The sequence below is a fragment of the Trachurus trachurus genome (assembly GCF_905171665.1).
Source record: "Trachurus trachurus genome assembly, chromosome: 17".
Classification (NCBI taxonomy): domain Eukaryota; kingdom Metazoa; phylum Chordata; class Actinopteri; order Carangiformes; family Carangidae; genus Trachurus; species Trachurus trachurus.
The window spans coordinates 7,298,083-7,318,759 of record NC_139900.1 but is presented as its reverse complement, the minus strand read 5'-3'; the positions used below and the strand labels follow the sequence as shown (position 1 = coordinate 7,318,759).

The 20,677-nt window shown below is 42.1% G+C and overlaps 2 protein-coding genes and 1 pseudogene across 3 annotated transcripts; all 3 read left to right on the top strand.

The window, feature by feature from the left end:
* The first annotated feature begins 278 nt into the window (after positions 1 to 278).
* Positions 279 to 8,631, top strand: LOC311000105 (annotated as a pseudogene). Its single transcript has 4 exons — positions 279 to 1,901; positions 3,620 to 5,457; positions 6,812 to 6,818; positions 6,890 to 8,631. The product of its transcript is annotated as an uncharacterized misc_RNA (transcript).
* Positions 8,632 to 10,401: 1,770 nt separating this feature from the next.
* LOC311000104 (uncharacterized protein) lies at positions 10,402 to 15,583 on the top strand (the record flags this gene model as incomplete). The annotated part of the gene is given in 4 exon segments (XM_083990739.1): positions 10,402 to 10,452; positions 10,458 to 12,140; positions 13,921 to 15,209; positions 15,211 to 15,583. Coding segments are annotated over 4 exon segments (3,396 nt in total).
* A 1,845-nt stretch (positions 15,584 to 17,428) lies between these two features.
* Positions 17,429 to 19,087, top strand: LOC311000649 (tripartite motif-containing protein 16-like; the record flags this gene model as incomplete). Its single annotated transcript, XM_083991389.1, has 1 exon — positions 17,429 to 19,087. One exon carries the CDS (start codon positions 17,429 to 17,431, stop codon positions 19,085 to 19,087), a length of 1,659 nt encoding a protein of 552 aa, XP_083847515.1.
* Positions 19,088 to 20,677: the final 1,590 nt, after the last annotated feature.

Below are 20,677 nucleotides of genomic sequence, written 5' to 3'. Positions count from 1 at the left end.
GAAATTGTCAACATGAATGTCCAGCAGGCACCCAACTACAGCTGTTCTCCCCTTTCAAACAACCCAGACAAACCCTATTTGTACTTCCGTTCATGTGTTTCCTTGTTCCCTCCCCATCAGATCTACAGTTTGAAGATGGGTGGAACCAACATGTGGTGAAGAGGAGGAGCTGACAGGCCCTGTTCACTGCAGAGACACATGTTGTTTAGATCAGAGCTCAAACTAGTTTCACTTCCGAGCAACAGAAACTCAGACAGTCGTCGTCTGTGAGAGGTGAAATGGCGCAGAAAGGAGTTCATCTGGACCAGGAGACCTTCTCTTGTTCCATCTGTCTGGATCCACTGGAGGATCCAGTGACTATTCCCTGTGGACACAGCTACTGCTTCAACTGTATTAAAACCCACTGGGATGAAGAGGATGGGAAGAAAATCTACAGCTGCCCTCAGTGTAGGCAGACCTTCACACCGAGGCCTGTCCTGATGAAAAACATCACGTTGGCAGCTTTAGTGGAGGAGCTGAAGAAGACTGGACTCCAAGCTGCTCCTGCTGATCACTGCTATGCTGGACCTGAAGATGTGGCCTGTGATGTCTGCACTGGGAGAAAACTCAAAGCTGTCAAGTCCTGTCTGCCATGTTTGGCGTCTTACTGTGAGAATCACCTGCAGCCTCATTTTCAGTCACCTACATTTAAAAAACATAATCTGGTGGAGCCCTCCAAGAAGCTCCAGGAGAACATCTGCTCTCGTCATGATGAGGTATTGAAGATTTTCTGCCGCACTGATCAGAAGTGTATTTGTCTTGTCTGCCTCATGGATGAACATAAAGGCCACGACACAGTCTCAGCTGCAGCAGAAAGGACTGAGAGGCAGAGAGAGCTGGAGCTGAGTCGACAAAAAATCCAGCAGAGAATCCAGGACACAGAGAAAGATGTGAAGGTGCTTCAACAGGAGGTGGAGGCCATCAATGGCTCTGCTGATAAAGCAGTGGAGGACAGTGAGAAGATCTTCACTCAGCTGATCCGTCTCATGGAGAAAAGAAGCTCTGAGCTGAAGCAGCAGATCAGATCCCAGCAGGAAACTCAAGTGAGTGGAGTCAAAGAGCTTGAGAAGAAGCTGGAGCAGGAGATCACTGAGCTGAAGAGGAAAGACGCTGAGCTGAAGCTGCTGTCACACACAGAGGATCACACCCAGTTTCTACACAACTACACCTCACTGTCAGCACTCAGTCCATCTACACACTCATCCAGCATCAATATCCGTCCTCTCAGACACTTTGAGGATGTGACAGCAGCTGTGTCAGAGCTCAGAGATAAACTACAGGACCTTCTGAGAGACACATGGACAAACATCTCACTGACAGAGACTCAAGTGGATGTTTTACTGTCACCACCAGAGCCCAGGACCAGAGCTGACTTCTTAAGATATTCACAGGAAATCACAGTGGACCCAAACACAGCACACAGCAAACTGTTATTATCTGAGGGGAGCAGGGAAGTAACAGTGATAAGGAAAGATCAGTCTTATTCTAGTCACCCAGACAGATTCACGAAATATCCTCAGGTCCTGAGTAGAGAGAGTCTGACTGGACGTTGTTACTGGGAGGTGGAGAGGAGAGGAAGAGGAGTTCGTGTTGTAGTTGCATACAAGAATATCAGCAGAGCAGGGGTGGGGGATCAATGTAAATTTGGACTCAATGACAAATCTTGGGCGTTAGATTGTAACAACAACACTTTCACATTTTGGTTCAACACCATCAAGACTCCAGTCTCAGGTCCTCTGTCCTCCAGAATAGGAGTGTACCTGGATCACAGAGCAGGTATTCTGTCCTTCTACAGCGTCTCTGAAACCATGACTCTCCTCCACAGAGTCCAGACCACATTCACTCAGCCTCTACATGTTGGAGTTGGCTTCACTGATTATGAAGTCACAGCAGAGTTGTGTAAACTCAAATAGACAAAGATCATTGAAGGTGCAGTTCGTTAAAATCTGTATTTTAGTTGATCACTTTCTTGTCATTTCTCATTGTGTTGATGGTTTAGTTTGTTGAGGTGGAGCTGGAGCCGTGGAGGAGATCACTGCTCATGATGATGTTTCTTTAGCTAAACTCACATTTCTCCACATGAAAATAGAAACTTCTCTGAGCTCTAAATGTTTGTTGGATATTTGTGTTGATGTGTTTGTGTGTTGTTGTCTGGGCCTCAACAGAGAAATCACCAGATCTTCCTTTATCACTGAGGTTTGTTCTCTCTGTGGAAACAAAGAAATCTAGAGTTTATGAGGTCATATCCCTCTAACAATATAAATATATTGTAAATATTATGATAGTAATGAGGAGATGATTAATGCTTTTCTGAGACTCAGATGAAACAGTGATTATATGGACGAACTAAATCTTTACATGAAATCACTGAACAAGAGTCATGTAACACACCTTACTAAATCAATGTGTGAACATATACTGAAGCTCCACATCATCAATAAAACTAAATGAATGAATCAAACATTTACTTGTCCTCCATCTTTCTCATGTGCCCTGCAGCATTAATAGGCTGTGACTCTGTAAACAAACAGACTCAGTGATATCACATATATTTAAATGTGTCCTCACTGATGTTGTTTTAAGTTGCCAAAGGCTGAGTGAAGTTGTTCCTCGTCTTTCTTCAGTGACCATCACAGCAGGTGAACAACTGAAATCTAAAAAACTGATGTTCAACACAAGAGGGCGCTGTCTTCCTGCTGACCAGGGAGGTAGTGGAGGTTAAAGCTCCTCGGCTCACTGTGTCTGAAGGTTTTAGTGAAGATGATGATTTTAGTCTGATTAGGTTCATCCTGGTTAGTGATGTCAAGTCATTAGAAATGTATATTTTAAGTTCAATAAAACACAGATGTTTTATTCAATAAAAAAAGATAAACGTTCAACAGACAAATTGTATGTAATTTGTGTTCGGTTGAAAAGACAATTGTCTACTCTTCTCGTAGAGCCAGTCTTCAGCCATATGTGACATTTTGAATGGTGCTATGTGTCCAAACTGTTGGGCCATTAGGAATAATTGAGATAAGATTAATTAATCACATGTATCAAACTGTTTATTTTCTGAGAAGCATTCAGTCACTCCATTCTCCAAACTAAATACTGGACAAAATTATCTGGTGCGTTCAGTTTGTGTGTAATTCACGGTAGCAGCAGGTCATGTTTGGTTTGTTTCTTTAAATGCATCAAGAACTAAAATACAAATATTTATTCAAAATGATATGGTCAGCTGAATCAGTTTTATTTATGATAATTGAAATTACTTTATGAAACAGTTAAAACATGCAAAAGATTTATGGATATTTCTTTTATTGATATTCAGGAAAATAATGAAAACAAATTTGAACACATCTGAAGATTTAACTCAGACATCAGAGGAATCATCTCAAGACCAAAAAATGTTTTTCAGTGGAAGCCTGAAGTGATCAGTGGTTGGAAATGAGGAATGTATGAAGATAGAAAAAAAACAAAAAACAGGTTAAACAAACATTATCAAAATGCTCCTCCTCCTGAAACAAAGTCAATCCTGATCACCTCCCTCTTCTTCCTGCTTTCAAACACACTGAGCTCCACCCTGTTCATGTGTTTCCTTGTTCCCTCCCCTTCAGATCTACAGTTTGAAGATGGGTGGAACCAACATGTGGTGAAGAGGAGGAGCTGACAGGCCCCGTTCACTGGAGAGACACATGTTGTTTAGATCAGAGCTCAAACTAGTTTCACTTCTGAGCAACAGAAACTCAGACAGTCGTCGTCTGTGAGAGGTGAAATGGCGCAGAAAGGAGTTCATCTGGACCAGGAGACCTTCTCTTGTTCCATCTGTCTGGATCTACTGAAGGATCCAGTGACTATTCCCTGTGGACACAGCTACTGCTTCAACTGCATTAAAACCCACTGGGATGAAGAGGATGGGAAGAAAATCTACAGCTGCCCTCAGTGTAGGCAGACCTTTACACCGAGGCCTGTCCTGGTGAAAAACACCATGTTAGCAGTTGTAGTGGAGGAGCTGAAGAAGACTGGACTCCAAGCTGCTCCTGCTGATCACTGCTATGCTGGACCTGAAGATGTGGCCTGTGATTTCTGCACTGGGATAAAACTCAAAGCTGTCAAGTCCTGTCTGCAATGTCTGGTCTCTTATTGTGAGAAACACCTGCAGCCTCATTATGATTTAGCTCCATTAAAGAGACACAAGCTGGTGGAGCCCTCCAAGAAGCTCCAGGAGAACATCTGCTCTCGTCATGATGAGGTGATGAAGATGTTCTGCCGCACTGATCAGCAGTGTATCTGTTATCTCTGCTCTGTGGATGAACATAAAGGCCATGACACAGTCTCAGCTGCAGCAGAAAGGACTGAGAGGCAGAGAGAGCTGGAGCTGAGTCGACAAAAAATCCAGCAGAGAATCCAGGACACAGAGAAAGATGTGAAGGTGCTTCAACAGGAGGTGGAGGACATCAATGGCTCTGCTGATAAAGCAGTGGAGGACAATGAGAAGATCTTCACTCAGCTGATCCGTCTCATGGAGAAAAGAAGCTCTGAGCTGAAGCAGCAGATCAGATCCCAGCAGGAAACTCAGGTGAGTGGAGTCAAAGAGCTTCAGAAGAAGCTGGAGCAGGAGATCACTGAGCTGAAGAGGAAAGACGCTGAGCTGAAGCTGCTGTCACACACAGAGGATCACACCCAGTTTCTACACAACTACCCCTCACTGTCAGCACTCAGTCCATCTACACACTCATCCAGCATCGATATCCGTCCTCTCAGACACTTTGAGGATGTGACAGCAGCTGTGTCAGAGCTCAGAGATAAACTACAGGACCTTCTGAGAGACACATGGACAAACATCTCACTGACAGTGACTGAAGTGGATGTTTTACTGTCACCACCACCAGAGCCCAGGACCAGAGCTGACTTCTTAAGATATTCACAGGAAATCACACTGGACCCAAACACAGCAGAAACACATTTAGTATTATCTGAGGGAAACAGAAAAGTAACAGTGATAATGAAAGATCAGTGTTATTCTAGTCACCCAGACAGATTCACTACACGTTTTCAGGTCCTGAGTAGAGAGAGTCGGACTGGACGTTGTTACTGGGAGGTGGAGTGGAGAGGAGGAGGAGTTATTGTAGCAGTCGCATACAAGAATATGAGCAGAGCAGGGAGCTGGAAGGAATTTGTGTTTGGAGACAATGACAAATCTTGGGCGTTAAATTGTAATAACAACAGTGTCACATTTTGTTTCAACAACATCCAGACTCCAGTCTCAGGTCCTCAGTCCTCCAGAGTAGGAGTGTACCTGGATCACAGAGCAGGTATTCTGTCCTTCTACAGCGTCTCTGAAACCATGACTCTCCTCCACAGAGTCCAGACCACATTCACTCAGCCTCTACATGCTGGAGTTCGGCTTTACTATGAATATGGAGACACAGCAGAGTTATGTTAAGTCAAATAGACAAAGATCATTGAAAGAGCAGTTGGTTAAAATCTGTATCTTAGTTCATCACTTTCTTTAGGCTCCATGTTTGTTGCTAAAAGCTCATTGCTGTTGTGTCTCTGCACTGCACAGAGATCACCTGTCAATCAAACATTGTGGGCGGGATTTTGACTTCTTGTCATTTCTTGTTGTGTTGATGTTTGAGTTTGTTGAGGTGGAGCTGGAGCCGTGGAGGAGATCACTGCTCATGATGATGTTTCTTTACCTAAACTCACATTTCTCCACATGAAAATAGAAATTTCTCTGAGCTCTAAATGTTTGTTGGGTATTTGTGTTGATGTGTTTGTGTGTTGTTGTGTTTGTGTGTTGTTGTTTGGGCCTTAACAGAGAAATCACCAGACCTTCCTTTATCACTGAGGTTTGTTCTTTGGAAATAAAGAAATCTAGAGTTACATTTACACTGATGTGTTGTTGGAGGGATATGAGGTTTAATCAAAGTGTAAATATCATGATTATAATCAATGAGGAGATGATTAATGATTTTTTGATATTCAGGTTAGTCACAGTGATTGTGTGAATGATGTGAATCATTTTACAAACTTTTCTGATTGAAATGAAATCTTAAAAGTAATGCTCAACACAAGTCCAGACGTTCACACCACTTTATACAAGCTGTCGACTCTAATGTTGCTTTTGCCAATGCTACCCGTTAAGTTATGATTCATGCCACTGTAAATAAATTATTTTTATTGAGCCAGACTCTCTCTGTCTTTTCATTTCATCTCCTGACCTCCTGCTGTCACATCCTGTGTTACAGCTTCTTTAATGTTCATTATTAACACCAGAGACATTATACTGACTCTGGCTGCTTCTTTTGCCTGTTATAAATGAACAGAGCAGTGTATGTAATACCAGTGTTTGACCAGCAGGAGGTGACATGGTCCAGGAAATTAAAAACACTTTGTTGTTGAGCAATGTTGAATGAATTGTTGCCATAAATTTTTATGACTCAACCCTTGAATGTTTCTACAGTATAATCCTGAATCTTGCTGCCACACCTGGTGCTTTAGTTCCCTAATGCACTTGTACACTTGATAATGTTCACAACTGTACCTGCTAAGTTGTGATAAATTGGCTGAAGGACCTTTTACTGGTTCTTGTTAACCACAAAACACACATCCTGACTCCTGATCACAAAACTGTGACCAACACTATTGATTACTCCTTTATTGTTCAGTATGATATCTCTGGTAATTGACCTTTGATCCATGAAACAGACTTTAGTCTTGAATTGTTGTGCCAATCCCAGTGTTTCCACCCTGATCATGTGTTTCCTCGTTCCCTCCCCTTCAGATCTACAGTTTGAAGATGGGTGGAACCAACATGTGGTGAAGAGGAGGAGCTGACAGGCCCCGTTCACTGCAGAGACACATGTTGTTTAGATCAGAGCTCAAACTAGTTTCACTTCTGAGCAACAGAAACTCAGACAGTCGTCGTCTGTGAGAGGTGAAATGGCGCAGAAAGGAGTTCATCTGGACCAGGAGACCTTCTCTTGTTCCATCTGTCTGGATCTACTGAAGGATCCAGTGACTATTCCCTGTGGACACAGCTACTGCTTCAACTGTATTAAAACCCACTGGGATGAACAGGATGGGAAGAAAATCTACAGCTGCCCTCAGTGTAGGAAGAACTTTATACCGAGACCTGACCTGGTGAAAAACACCATGTTAGCAGATTTAGTGGAGGAGCTGAAGAAGACTGAACTCCAAGCTGCTCCTGTTGATCACTGCTATGCTGGACCTGAAGATGTGGCCTGTGATTTCTGCACTGGGAGGAAACTCAAAGCTGTCAAGTCCTGTCTGCAATGTCTGGTCTCTTATTGTGAGAAACACCTGCAGCCTCATTATGATGTAGCTCAGTTCAAGAAACACAAGCTGATGGAGCCCTCCAAGAAGCTCCAGGAGAACATCTGCTCTCGTCATGATGAGGTGATGAAGATTTTCTGCCGTACTGATCAGCAGTGTATCTGTTATCTCTGCCTGGATGAACATGAAGGCCACAAAACAGTCTCAGCTGCAGCAGAAAGGACTGAGAGACAGAGAGAGCTGGAGCTGAGTCGACAACAAATCCAGCAGAGAATCCAGGACACAGAGAAAGATGTGAAGGTGCTTCAACAGGAGGTGGAGGCCATCAATGGCTCTGCTGATAAAGCAGTGGAGGACAGTGAGAAGATCTTCACTCAGCTGATCCGTCTCATGGAGAAAAGAAGCTCTGAGCTGAAGCAGCAGATCAGATCCCAGCAGGAAACTCAAGTGAGTGGAGTCAAAGAGCTTCAGAAGAAGCTGGAGCAGGAGATCACTGAGCTGAAGAGGAAAGACGCTGAGCTGAAGCTGCTGTCACACACAGAGGATCACACCCAGTTTCTACACAACTACCCCTCACTGTCAGCACTCAGTCCATCTACACACTCATCCAGCATCAATATCCGTCCTCTCAGACACTTTGAGGATGTGACAGCAGCTGTGTCAGAGCTCAGAGATCAACTACAGGACCTTCTGAGAGACACATGGACAAACATCTCAGTGACAGTGACTCAAGTGGATGTTTTACTGTCACCACCAGAGCCCAGGACCAGAGCTGACTTCTTAAGATATTCACAGGAAATTACACTGGACCCAAACACAGCAAACAGACAACTGTTATTATCTGAGGGAAACAGGAAAGTAACATTGATGGGTAAAGATCAGTCTTATTCTAATCACCCAGACAGATTCACTACATGTGGTCAGGTCCTGAGTAGAGAGAGTCTGACTGGACGTTGTTACTGGGAGGTGGAGTGGAGAGGAAGAATTCGTGTAGCAGTCGCATACAAGAATATCAGCAGAGCAGGGGTTGGAAATGGATTTGGAAACAATGACAAATCTTGGGCGTTACATTGTGACCACAACAATTATGAATTATGCTTCAACGGCATCCACACTCCAGTCTCAGGTCCTCAGTCCTCCAGAGTAGGAGTGTACCTGGATCACAGAGCAGGTATTCTGTCCTTCTACAGCGTCTCTGAAACCATGACTCTCCTCCACAGAGTCCAGACCACATTCACTCAGCCTCTACATGCTGGAGTTTTTCTTTGCTGTACTGGAGGCACAGCAGAGTTGTGTAAACTAAAATAGACAAAGATCATTGAAGGTGCAGTTGGTTAAAATCTGTATTTTAGTTCATCACTTTCTTTAGTCTCCATGTTTGTTGCTAAAAGCTCATTGCTGTTGTGTCTCTGCACTGCACAGAGATCACCTGTCAATCAAACATTGTGGGCGGGACTTTGACCTCTTGTCATTTCTTGTTGTGTTGATGTTTGAGTTTGTTGAGGTGGAGCTGGAGCCGTGGAGGAGATCACTGCTCATGATGATGTTTCTTTACCTAAACTCACATTTCTCCACATGAAAATAGAAACTTATCAGAGCTCTAAATGTTTGTTGGATATTTGTGTTGATGTGTTTGTGTGTTGTTGTTTGGACCTTAACAGAGAAATCACCAGACCTTCCTTTATCACTGAGGTTTGTTCTCACTGTGGAAACTAAGAAATCTAAAGCGACATTTACATTGATGTGTTGTTAGAGGGATATGAGGTTTAATCAAAGTGTAAATATCATGAATGAGTAGATGACTGATAATTTCTTGAGACTCAGATGAAACAGTGATTATAAGGAAGAACTGAATCTTTACATGGAATCACTGAACAAGAGTCATTTGACAGACTTCACAGATCAATGTATAAACAAACTGAAGCTTCACATTGTCAATAAAATTAAATGAATGAATTAAACACTTGTCCTCCATCTTTCCCACGGGCCCTGAATGCAGCATCGGTGTAACAGGCTGCGACTCCTGTGAACAAACTGACTCAGTGATATCACATATAAATGTGTCTTCACTGATGTTGTTTTAAGTTTCCAGAGGCTGAGTGAAGTTTTTCCTTGTTTTCCTGCAGTGACCATCACAGCAGGTGAACAACTGAAATCTAAAAAACTGATGCTCAACACAAGAGGGTGCCGTCCTCCTGCTGACCAGAGAGGTAGTGGAGGTTAAAGCTCCTCAACTCACTGTCTGAAGGTTTTAGTGAAGATGAGGATTTTAGTCTGATTAGGTTCATACTAAAAATGCCTGATGTCATTCATACAGAGTTTTTAATTCATTCAATCTAAAATGATCAATGTTCAACAGATGAATTTTATGTAGTTTGTGTTTGGTTAAAGAGACAATTCTTGTAGAGCCAGTGATCAACCATATGTGACATTTTGAATAGTGTTATGTGCTTTAGGTTTATTTTCTGAGAAGCATTCAGTCACTTCAGTCATCAAACTAAACACAAGGCAAAATGATGTGGTGCGTTCAGGTTGTGTGTAATTCACAGTAGCAGCAAGTAATGTTTGGTTTGTTTCTTCAAATGCATCAATTACTAAAATAAAGGTTTTATTCAAAATTACATAATAAATGTAACCAGTTTTATTCTTAAATATTAACATTACTTTATTAAGCAATCAAAAAATGATGATAATTTCTTATTGTTAATTTACTGTACTTCTTTTAAACTAATTTATATTCAGAAAAATAATGAAAACATATTTAAACACATCTGAAGATTTAACTCAGACATCAGAGGAATCATCTCAAAGTTTTTCATTGTAACCCTGAATTGATCAGTGGTTGGAAATTAGGAATGTATGAAGATAGAAAAAAAGGTGAAACACACAGTATCAAACTGCTCCTCCTACTGGAACAAAGTCAATCCTAATCACCTCCCTCTTCTTCCTGCTCAGTCAGCTGCACCCTGTTAATGTGTTTCCTTGTTCCCTCCCCTTCAGATCTACAGTTTGAAGATGGGTGGAACCAACATGTGGTGAAGAGGAGGAGCTGACAGGCCCCGTTCACTGCAGAGACACATGTTGTTTAGATCAGAGCTCAAACTAGTTTCACTTCTGAGCAACAGAAACTCAGACAGTCGTCGTCTGTGAGAGGGGAAATGGCGCAGAAAGGAGTTCATCTGGACCAGGAGACCTTCTCTTGTTCCATCTGTCTGGATCTACTGAAGGATCCAGTGACTATTCCCTGTGGACACAGCTACTGCTTCAACTGTATTAAAACCCACTGGGATGAAGAGAATGGGAAGAAAATCTACAGCTGCCCTCAGTGTAGGCAGAACTTCACACCGAGGCCTGTCCTGGTGAAAAGCACCATGTTAGCAGCTTTAGTGGAGGAGCTGAAGAAGACTGGACTCCAAGCTGCTCCTGCTGATCACTGCTATGCTGGACCTGAGGATGTGGCCTGTGATGTCTGCACTGGGAGAAAACTCAAAGCTGTCAAGTCCTGTTTGACGTGTCCGGCCTCCTACTGTGAGAAACACCTGCAGCTTCATTATGATGTGGCTCCATTAAAGAAACACAAGCTGGTGGAGCCCTCCAAGAAGCTCCAGGAGAACACCTGCTCTCGTCATGATGAGGTGATGAAGATTTTCTGCCGCACGGATCAGCAGTGTATCTGTTATCTCTGCCTTGATGAACATAAAGGCCACGACACAGTCTCAGCTGCAGCAGAAAGGACTGAGAGGCAGAGAGAGCTGGAGCTGAGTCGACAAAACATCCAGCAGAGAATCCAGGACAGAGAGAAAGATGTGAAGGTGCTTCAACAGGAGGTGGAGGCCATCAATGGCTCTGCTGATAAAGCAGTGGAGGACAGTGAGAAGATCTTCACTCAGCTGATCCGTCTCATGGAGAAAAGAAGCTCTGAGCTGAAGCAGCAGATCAGATCCCAGCAGGAAACTCAAGTGAGTGGAGTCAAAGAGCTTCAGAAGAAGCTGGAGCAGGAGATCACTGAGCTGAAGAGGAAAGACGCTGAGCTGAAGCTGCTGTCATACACAGAGGATCAAACCCAGTTTCTATACAACTACCCCTCACTGTCAGCACTCAGTCCATCTACACACTCATCCAGCATCAATATCCGTCCTCTCAGACACTTTGAGGATGTGACAGCAGCTGTGTCAGAGCTCAAAGACAAACTACAGGACCTTCTGAGAGACACATGGACAAACATCTCACTGACAGTGACTGAAGTGGATGTTTTACTGTCACCACCAGAGCCCAGGACCAGAGCTGACTTCTTAAGATATTCACAGGAAATCACACTGGATCCAAACACAGCATACACATTTCTGTTATTATCTGAGGGAAACAGAAAAGTAACATTAATGAGTAAAGATCAGTCTTATTCTAGTCACCCAGACAGATTCACCAGATGGCCTCAGGTCCTGAGTAGAGAGAGTCTGACTGGACGTTGTTACTGGGAGGTGGAGTGGAGAGGAAAAGGAGTTTGTGTAGCGGTCGCATACAAGAATATCAGTAGAGCAGGGTGGTCGAGTGAATGTGGGTATGGATGTAATGACAAATCATGGGCATTACGTTGTGACAACAACAGTTTCACATTTTCGTTCAACACCATCAAGACTCCAGTCTCAGGTCCTCAGTCCTCCAGAGTAGGAGTGTACCTGGATCACAGAGCAGGTATTCTGTCCTTCTACAGCGTCTCTGAAACCATGACTCTCCTCCACAGAGTCCAGACCACATTCACTCAGCCTCTACAGGCTGGATTTTGGCTCCTTGATAATGAAGTCACAGCAGAGTTGTGTAAACTCAAATAGACAAAGATCATTGAAGGTGCAGTTGGTTAAAATCTGTAGTTTAGTTCATCACTTTCTTTAGTCTCCATGTTTGTTGCTAAAAGCTCATTGCTGTTGTGTCTCTGCACTGCACAGAGATCACCTGTCAATCAAACATTGTGGGCGGGACTTTGACCTCTTGTCATTTCTTGTTGTGTTGATGTTTGAGTTTGTTGAGGTGGAGCTGGAGCCGTGGAGGAGATCACTGCTCATGATGATGTTTCTTTACCTAAACTCACATTTCTCCACATGAAAATAGAAACTTCTCTGAGCTGTAAATGTTTGTTTGATATTTGTGTTGATCTGTTTGTGTGTTGTTGTTTGGACCTTAACAGAGAAATCACCAGACCTTCCTGTATCACTAAGGTTTGTTCTCACTGTGGAAACTAAGAAATCTAGAGTTACATTTACATTGATGTGTTGTTAGAGGGATATGAGGTTTAATCAAAGTGTAAATATCATGATAATAATCAATAAGGAGATGATTGATTGATACCTGTGTTCACTGAACAATATCCATTGAACAGATAAACAAACTGAAGATTCACATTATCAATAAAAACCAAAGAATCAATCAAATCTTTTCTTGTGTCTTTTTTTCCCCCAGGATCTGATGTTGTTTTAAGTTTCCAAAGGCTGAGTGAAGTTTTTCCTCGTCTTCTTGCAGTGACCATCACAGCAGGAACTGAAATCTAAAAAACTGATGCTCAACACAAGAGGGCGCCGTCCTCCTGCTGACCAGGGAGGTCTTGGAGGTTAAAGCTCCTCAACTCACTGTGTCTGAAGGTTTTAGTGAAGATGATGATTTTAGGCTGATTAGGTTTATACTAAAAATACCCAATGTCATTCATCCTGGTTAGTGATGTTAGGATTCTGTAGGTCATTAGAAATTCATTTTTAAAGTTCAATGAAATACAGAGTTTTTATTTCATTCAATTAAAAATGATGAATGTTCAACAGATGAATTTTATGTAGTTTGTGTTTGGTTAAAGAGACAATTCTCTACTCTTCTTGTAGAGGCAGTGATCGACCATACGTGACATTTTGAATAATGTTTTCTGAGAAGCATTCAGTCACTTCAGTCTTCAAACTAAACACAAGGCAAAGTGATGTGGTGCGTTCAGGTTGTGTGTAATCCACAGTAGCAGCAAGTAATGCTTTGTCTCTTCAAATGCATTGATTACTAAAATGAAAGTTTCATTCAAAATTACATAATAAATTTAACCAATTTAATTTATAGATGTCAACATTACTTTATTAAACAATTAAAAAATTATGATGGTTTCTGGATTATTAATTTACTGTATTTCTTTTAAACTAATTTATATTCAGAAAAATAATAAAAACATATTTGAACACATCTGAAGATTTAACTCAGACATCAGAGGAATCATCTCAGTGGAAGCCTGAAGGGATCAGTGCTTTGAAATGAGGAATGTATAAAGATAGAAAAAGAAACTGGTGAAACACACAGTATCAAATTGCTCCTCCTACTGGAACAAAGTCAAACCTAATCACCTCCCTCTTCTTCCTGCTCTCAAACACAGTGAGCTCCACCCTGTTCATGTGTTTCCTTGTTCCCTCCCCTTCAGATCTACAGTTTGAAGATGGGTGGAACCAACATGTGGTGAAGAGGAGGAGCTGACAGGCCCCGTTCACTGCAGAGACACATGTTGTTTAGATCAGAGCTCAAACTAGTTTCACTTCTGAGCAACAGAAACTCAGACAGTCGTCGTCTGTGAGAGGTGAAATGGCGCAGAAAGGAGTTCATCTGGACCAGGAGACCTTCTCTTGTTCCATCTGTCTGGATCTACTGAAGGATCCAGTCACTATTCCCTGTGGACACAGCTACTGCTTCAACTGTATTAAAACCCACTGGGATGAAGAGGATGGGAAGAAAATCTACAGCTGCCCTCAGTGTAGGAAGAACTTCACACCGAGACCTGTCCTGGTGAAAAATATTATGTTTGCAGCTTTAGTGGAGGAGCTGAAGAAGACTGGACTCCAAGCTGCTCCTGCTGATCACTGCTATGCTGGACCTGAAGATGTGGCCTGTGATTTCTGCACTGGGACAAAACTCAAAGCTGTCAAGTCCTGTCTGGTTTGTTTGGTCTCTTATTGTGAGAAACACCTGCAGCCTCATTATGATGTAGCTCAGTTCAAGAAACACAAGCTGGTGGAGCCCTCCAAGAAGCTCCAGGAGAACATCTGCTCTCATCATGATGAGGTGATGAAGATTTTCTGCCGCACTGATCAGCAGTGTATCTGTTATCTCTGCCTTGATGAACATGAAGGCCACGACACAGTCTCAGCTGCAGCAGAAAGGACCGAGAGGCAGAGAGAGCTGGAGCTGAGTCGACAAAAACTCCAGCAAAGAATCCAGGACTCAGAGAAAGATGTGAAGGTGCTTCAACAGGAGGTGGAGGCCATCAATGGCTCTGCTGATAAAGCAGTGGAGGACAGTGAGAAGATCTTCACTCAGCTGATCCGTCTCATGGAGAAAAGAAGCTCTGAGCTGAAGCAGCAGATCAGATCCCAGCAGGAAACTCAAGTGAGTGGAGTCAAAGAGCTTCAGAAGAAGCTGGAGCAGGAGATCACTGAGCTGAAGAGGAAAGACGCTGAACTGAAGCTGCTGTCACACACAGAGGATCACACCCAGTTTCTACACAACTACCCCTCACTGTCAGCACTCAGTCCATCTACACACTCATCCAGCATCGATATCCGTCCTCTCAGACACTTTGAGGATGTGACAGCAGCTGTGTCAGAGCTCAGAGATCAACTACAGGACCTTCTGAGAGACACATGGACAAACATCTCACTGACAGAGACTCAAGTGGATGTTTTACTGTCACCACCAGAGCCCAGGACCAGAGCTGACTTCTTAAGATATTCACAGGAAATTACACTGGATCCAAATACAGCACACACAAAACTATTATTATCTGAGGGAAACAGAAAAGTAACACGTGGTGAAAAACAGTCTTATTCCCGTCACCCAGACAGATTCACTGAGGATGAGCAGGTCCTGAGTAGAGAGTCTGACTGGACGTTGTTACTGGGAGGTGGAGAGGAGAGGAGGAGCAGTGCGTCTATCAGTCACATACAAGAATATCAACAGATTAAAAAAGTGGAGTAAAAGTGTGTTTGGAAACAATGACAAATCTTGGGCATTACGTTGTGAACACCACTATTCATTTTGGTTCAACAACATCCAGACTCCAGTCTCAGGTCCTCAGTCCTCCAGAGTAGGAGTGTACCTGGATCACAGAGCAGGTATTCTGTCCTTCTACAGCGTCTCTGAAACCATAACTCTCCTCCACAGAGTCCAGACCACATTCACTCAGCCTCTACATGCTGGAGTTTATCTTTATTGTGATGGAGTCACAGCAGAGTTGTGTAAACTCAAATAGACAAGGATCATTGAAGGTGCAGTTCGTTAAAATCTGTATTTTAGTTCATCACTTTCTTGTCATTTCTCATTGTGTTGATGGTTTAGTTTGTTGAGGTGGAGCTGGAGCCGTGGAGGAGTTCACTGCTCATGATGATGTTTCTTTAGCTAAACTCACATTTCTCCACATGAAAATAGAAACTTCTCTGAACTCTAAATGTTTGTTGGATATTTGTGTTGATGTGTTTGTGTGTTGTTGTTGGGGCCTCAACAGAGAAATCACCAGACCTTTCTTTATCACTGAGGTTTGTTCTCTCTGTGGAAACAAAGAAATTAAGAGTTACATTTATGAGGTCATATCCCTCTAACAATATAAATATATTGTAAATATTATGATACTAATGAGGAGATGATTAATGCTTTTCTGAGACTCAGATGAAACAGTGATTATATGGACGAACTAAATCTTTACATGAAATCACTGAACAAGAGTCATGTAACACAACTTACTAATTCAATGTGTGAACATACTGAAGCTCCACATCATCAATAAAACTAAATGAAATAATCAAACATTTACTTGTCTTCCATCTTTCCCATGTGCCCTGAATGCAGCGTCAGTGTAACAGGCTGTGACTCCTGTAAACAAACTGACTCAGTGTGATATCACATATATTTAAATGTGTCCTCACTGATGTTGTTTTAAGTTTCCAAAGGCTGAGTGAAGTTTTTCCTCGTCTTCCTGCAGTGACCATCACAGCAGGTGAACAACTGAAATCTAAAAAAACTGATGTTCAACACAAGAGGGCGCTGTCCTCCTGCTGACCAGGGAGGTAGTGGAGGTTAAAGCTCCTCAGATCACTGTGTCTGAAGGTTTTAGTGAAGATGATGATTTTAGTCTGATTAGGTTCATCCTGGTTAGTGATGTCAAGTCATTAGAAATGTATATTTTAAGTTCAATAAAACACAGATGTTTTATTCAATTAAAAATTATGAATGTTCAACAGACAAATTGTATGTAATTTGTGTTCGGTTGAAAAGACAATTGTCTACTCTTCTCGTAGAGCCAGTGATCAGCCATATGTGACATTTTGGTGCTATGTGTCCAAACTGTTGGGTCATTGAGATAAGATTAATTAATCACATGTATCAAACTGTTTATTTTCTGAGAAGCATTCAGTCACTCCATTCTCCAAACTAAATACTGGACAAAATTATCTGGTACGTTCAGTTTGTGTGTAATTCACGGTAGCAGCAAGTAATGTTTGATTTGTTTCTTTAAATGCATCAAGAACTAAAATACAAATATTTATTCAAAATTATATGGTCAGCTGAATCAGTTTTATTTATGATCATTAAAACTACTTTATGAAACAGTTAAAACATGCGAAAGATTTATGGATATTTCTTTTATTGATATTCAGGAAAATAATGAAAACAAATTTGAACACATCTGAAGATTTAATTCAGACATCAGAGGAATCATCTCAAGACCAAAAAATGTTTTTCAGTGGAAGCCTGAAGTGATCAGTGGTTGGAAACGAGGAATGTATGAAGATAGAAAAAAACAAAAAACAGGTTAAACAAACATTATCAAAATGCTCCTCCTCCTGAAACAAAGTCAATCCTGATCACCTCCCTCTTCTTCCTGCTCTCAAACACACTGAGCTCCACCCTGTTCATGTGTTTCCTTGTTCCCTCCCCTTCAGATCTACAGTTTGAAGATGGGTGGAACCAACATGTGGTGAAGAGGAGGAGCTGACAGGCCCCGTTCACTGCAGAGACACATGTTGTTGAGATCAGAGCTCAAACTAGTTTCACTTCTGAGCAACAGAAACTCAGACAGTCGTCGTCTGTGAAAGGTGAAATGGCGCAGAAAGGAGTTCATCTGGACCAGGAGACCTTCTCTTGTTCCATCTGTCTGGATCTACTGAAGGATCCAGTGACTATTCCCTGTGGACACAGCTACTGCTTCAACTGTATTAAAACCCACTGGGATGAAGAGAATGGAAAGAAAATCTACAGCTGCCCTCAGTGTAGGCAGACCTTCACACTAAGGCCTGTCCTCGTGAAAAATATTATGTTTGCAGCTTTGGTGGAGGAGCTGAAGAAGACTGGACTCCAAGCTGCTCCTGCTGATCACTGCTATGCTGGACCTGAAGATGTGGCCTGTGATTTCTGCACTGGGACAAAACTCAAAGCTGTCAAGTCCTGTCTGGTTTGTCTGGTCTCTTATTGTGAGAATCACCTGCAGCCTCATTATGATGTAGCTCAGTTCAAGAAACACAAGCTGGTGGAGCCCTCCAAGAAGCTCCAGGAGAACATCTGCTCTCGTCATGATGAGGTGATGAAGATTTTCTGCCGCACTGATCAGAAGTGTATTTGTCTTGTCTGCCTTGTGGATGAACATAAAGGCCACGACACAGTCTCAGCTGCAGCAGAAAGGACTGAGAGGCAGAGAGAGCTCGAGCAAAAAATCCAGCAGAGAATCCAGGACAGAGAGAAAGATGTGAAGGTGCTTCAACAGGAGGTGGAGGCCATCAATGGCTCTGCTGATAAAGCAGTGGAGGACAGTGAGAAGATCTTCACTCAGCTGATCCGTCTCATGGAGAAAAGAAGCTCTGAGCTGAAGCAGCAGATCAGATCCCAGCAGGAAACTCAAGTGAGTGGAGTCAAAGAGCTTGAGAAGAAGCTGGAGCAGGAGATCACTGAGCTGAAGAGGAAAGACGCTGAGCTGAAGCTGCTGTCACACACAGAGGATCACACCCAGTTTCTACACAACTACCCCTCACTGTCAGCACTCAGTCCATCTACACACTCATCCAGCATCAATATCCGTCCTCTCAGACACTTTGAGGATGTGACAGCAGCTGTGTCAGAGCTCAGAGATAAACTACAGGACCTTCTGAGAGACACATGGACAAACATCTCACTGACAATGACTCAAGTGGATGTTTTACTGTCACCACCAGAGCCCAGGACCAGAGCTGACTTCTTAAGATATTCACAGGAAATCACACTGGATCCAAACACAGCCAACGAATTCTTGTTATTATCTGAGGGAAACAGGAAAGTAACAGTGATGAGTAAAGGTCAGTCTTATTCTCGTCACCCAGACAGATTCATTAAGTTTTGTCAGGTCCTGAGTAGAGAGAGTCTGACTGGACGTTGTTACTGGGAGGTGGAGTGGAAAGGAGAAGTAGTTCGTGTTGCAGTCGCATACAAGAATACCCGTAGAGCAGGGGATAGAAGTTTGTTTGGATGTAATGACAAATCTCGGGCGTTACGATGTGAGCAGAACAGTTATAATTTTTGGTTCAACAACATCCAGACTCCAGTCTCAGGTCCTCAGTCCTCCAGAGTAGGAGTGTACCTGGATCACAGAGCAGGTATTCTGTCCTTCTACAGCGTCTCTGAAACCATGACTCTCCTCCACAGAGTCCAGACCACATTCACTCAGCCTCTACATGCTGGAGTTTTTCTTTACTGTACTGGAGCCACAGCAGAGTTGTGTAAACTCAAATAGACAAAGATCATTGAAGGTGCAGTTGGTTAAAATCTGTATTTTAGTTCTTCACTTTCTTTAGTCTCCATGTTTGTTGCTAAAAGCTCATTGCTGTTGTGTCTCTGCACTGCACAGAGATCACCTGTCAATCAAACATTGTGGGCGGGACTTTGACCTCTTGTCATTTCTTGTTGTGTTGATGTTTGAGTTTGTTGAGGTGGAGCTGGAGCCGTGGAGGAGATCACTGCTCATGATGATGTTTCTTTACCTAAACTCACATTTCTCCACATGAAAATAGAAACTTCTCTGAGCTGCTGTTGGATATTTGTGTTGATGTGTTTGTGTGTTGTTGTTTGGGCCTTGACAGAGAAATCACCAGACCTTCCTTTATCACTGAGGTTTGTTCTCTGTGTGGAAACAAAGAACTCTAGAGTTACATTTATGAGGTCATATCCCTCTAACAGTATAAATATATTGTAAATATTATGATACTAATGAGGAGATGATTAATGCTTTTCTGAGACTCAGATGAAACAGTGATTATATGGACGAACTAAATCTTTACATGAAATAACTGAACAAGAGTCATGTAACACACCTTACTAAATCAATGTGTGAACATACTGAAGCTCCACATCATCAATAAAACTAAATGAATGAATCAAACATTTACTTGTCCTCCATCTTTCTCATGTGCCCTGAATGCAGCACTAATAGGCTGTGACTCTGTAAACAAACTGACTCAGTGATATCACATATATTTAAATGTGTCTTCACTGATGTTGTTTTAAGTTTCCAAAGGCTGAGTGAAGTTGTTCCTCGTCTTCCTGCAGAACAACTGAAATCTAAAAAAACTGATGTTCAACACAAGAGGGCGCCGTCCTCCTGCTGACCAGGGAGGTAGTGGAGGTTAAAGCTCCTCAACTCACTGTGTCTGAAGGTTTTAGTGAAGATGATGATTTTAGGCTGATTAGGTTCATCCTGGTTAGTGATGTCAAGTCATTAGAAATGTATATTTTAAGTTCAATAAAACACAGATGTTTTATTCAATAAAAAAAGATAAACGTTCAACAGACAAATTGTATGTAATTTGTGTTCGGTTGAAAAGACAATTGTCTACTCTTCTCGTAGAGACAGTGATCAACCATATGTGACATTTTGAATGGTGCTATGTGTCCAAACTGTTGGGTCATTAGGAATAATTGAGATAAGATTAATTAATCACATGTATCAAACTGTTTATTTCCTGAGAAGCATTCAGTCACTCCATTCTCCAAACTAAATACTGGACAAAATTATCTGGTGCGTTCAGTTTGTGTGTAATTCACGGTAGCAGCAGGTCATGTTTGGTTTGTTTCTTTAAATGCATCAAGAACTAAAATACAAATATTTATTCAAAATGATATGGTCAGCTGAATCAGTTTTATTTATGATCATTGAAATTACTTTAAAACATGTGAAAGATTTATGGATATTTCTTTTATTGATATTCAGGAAAATAATGAAGACAAATTTGAACACATCTGAAGATTTAATTCAGACATCAGAGGAATCATCTCAAGACCAAAAAATGTTTTTCAGTGGAAGCCTGAAGTGATCAGTGGTTGGAAA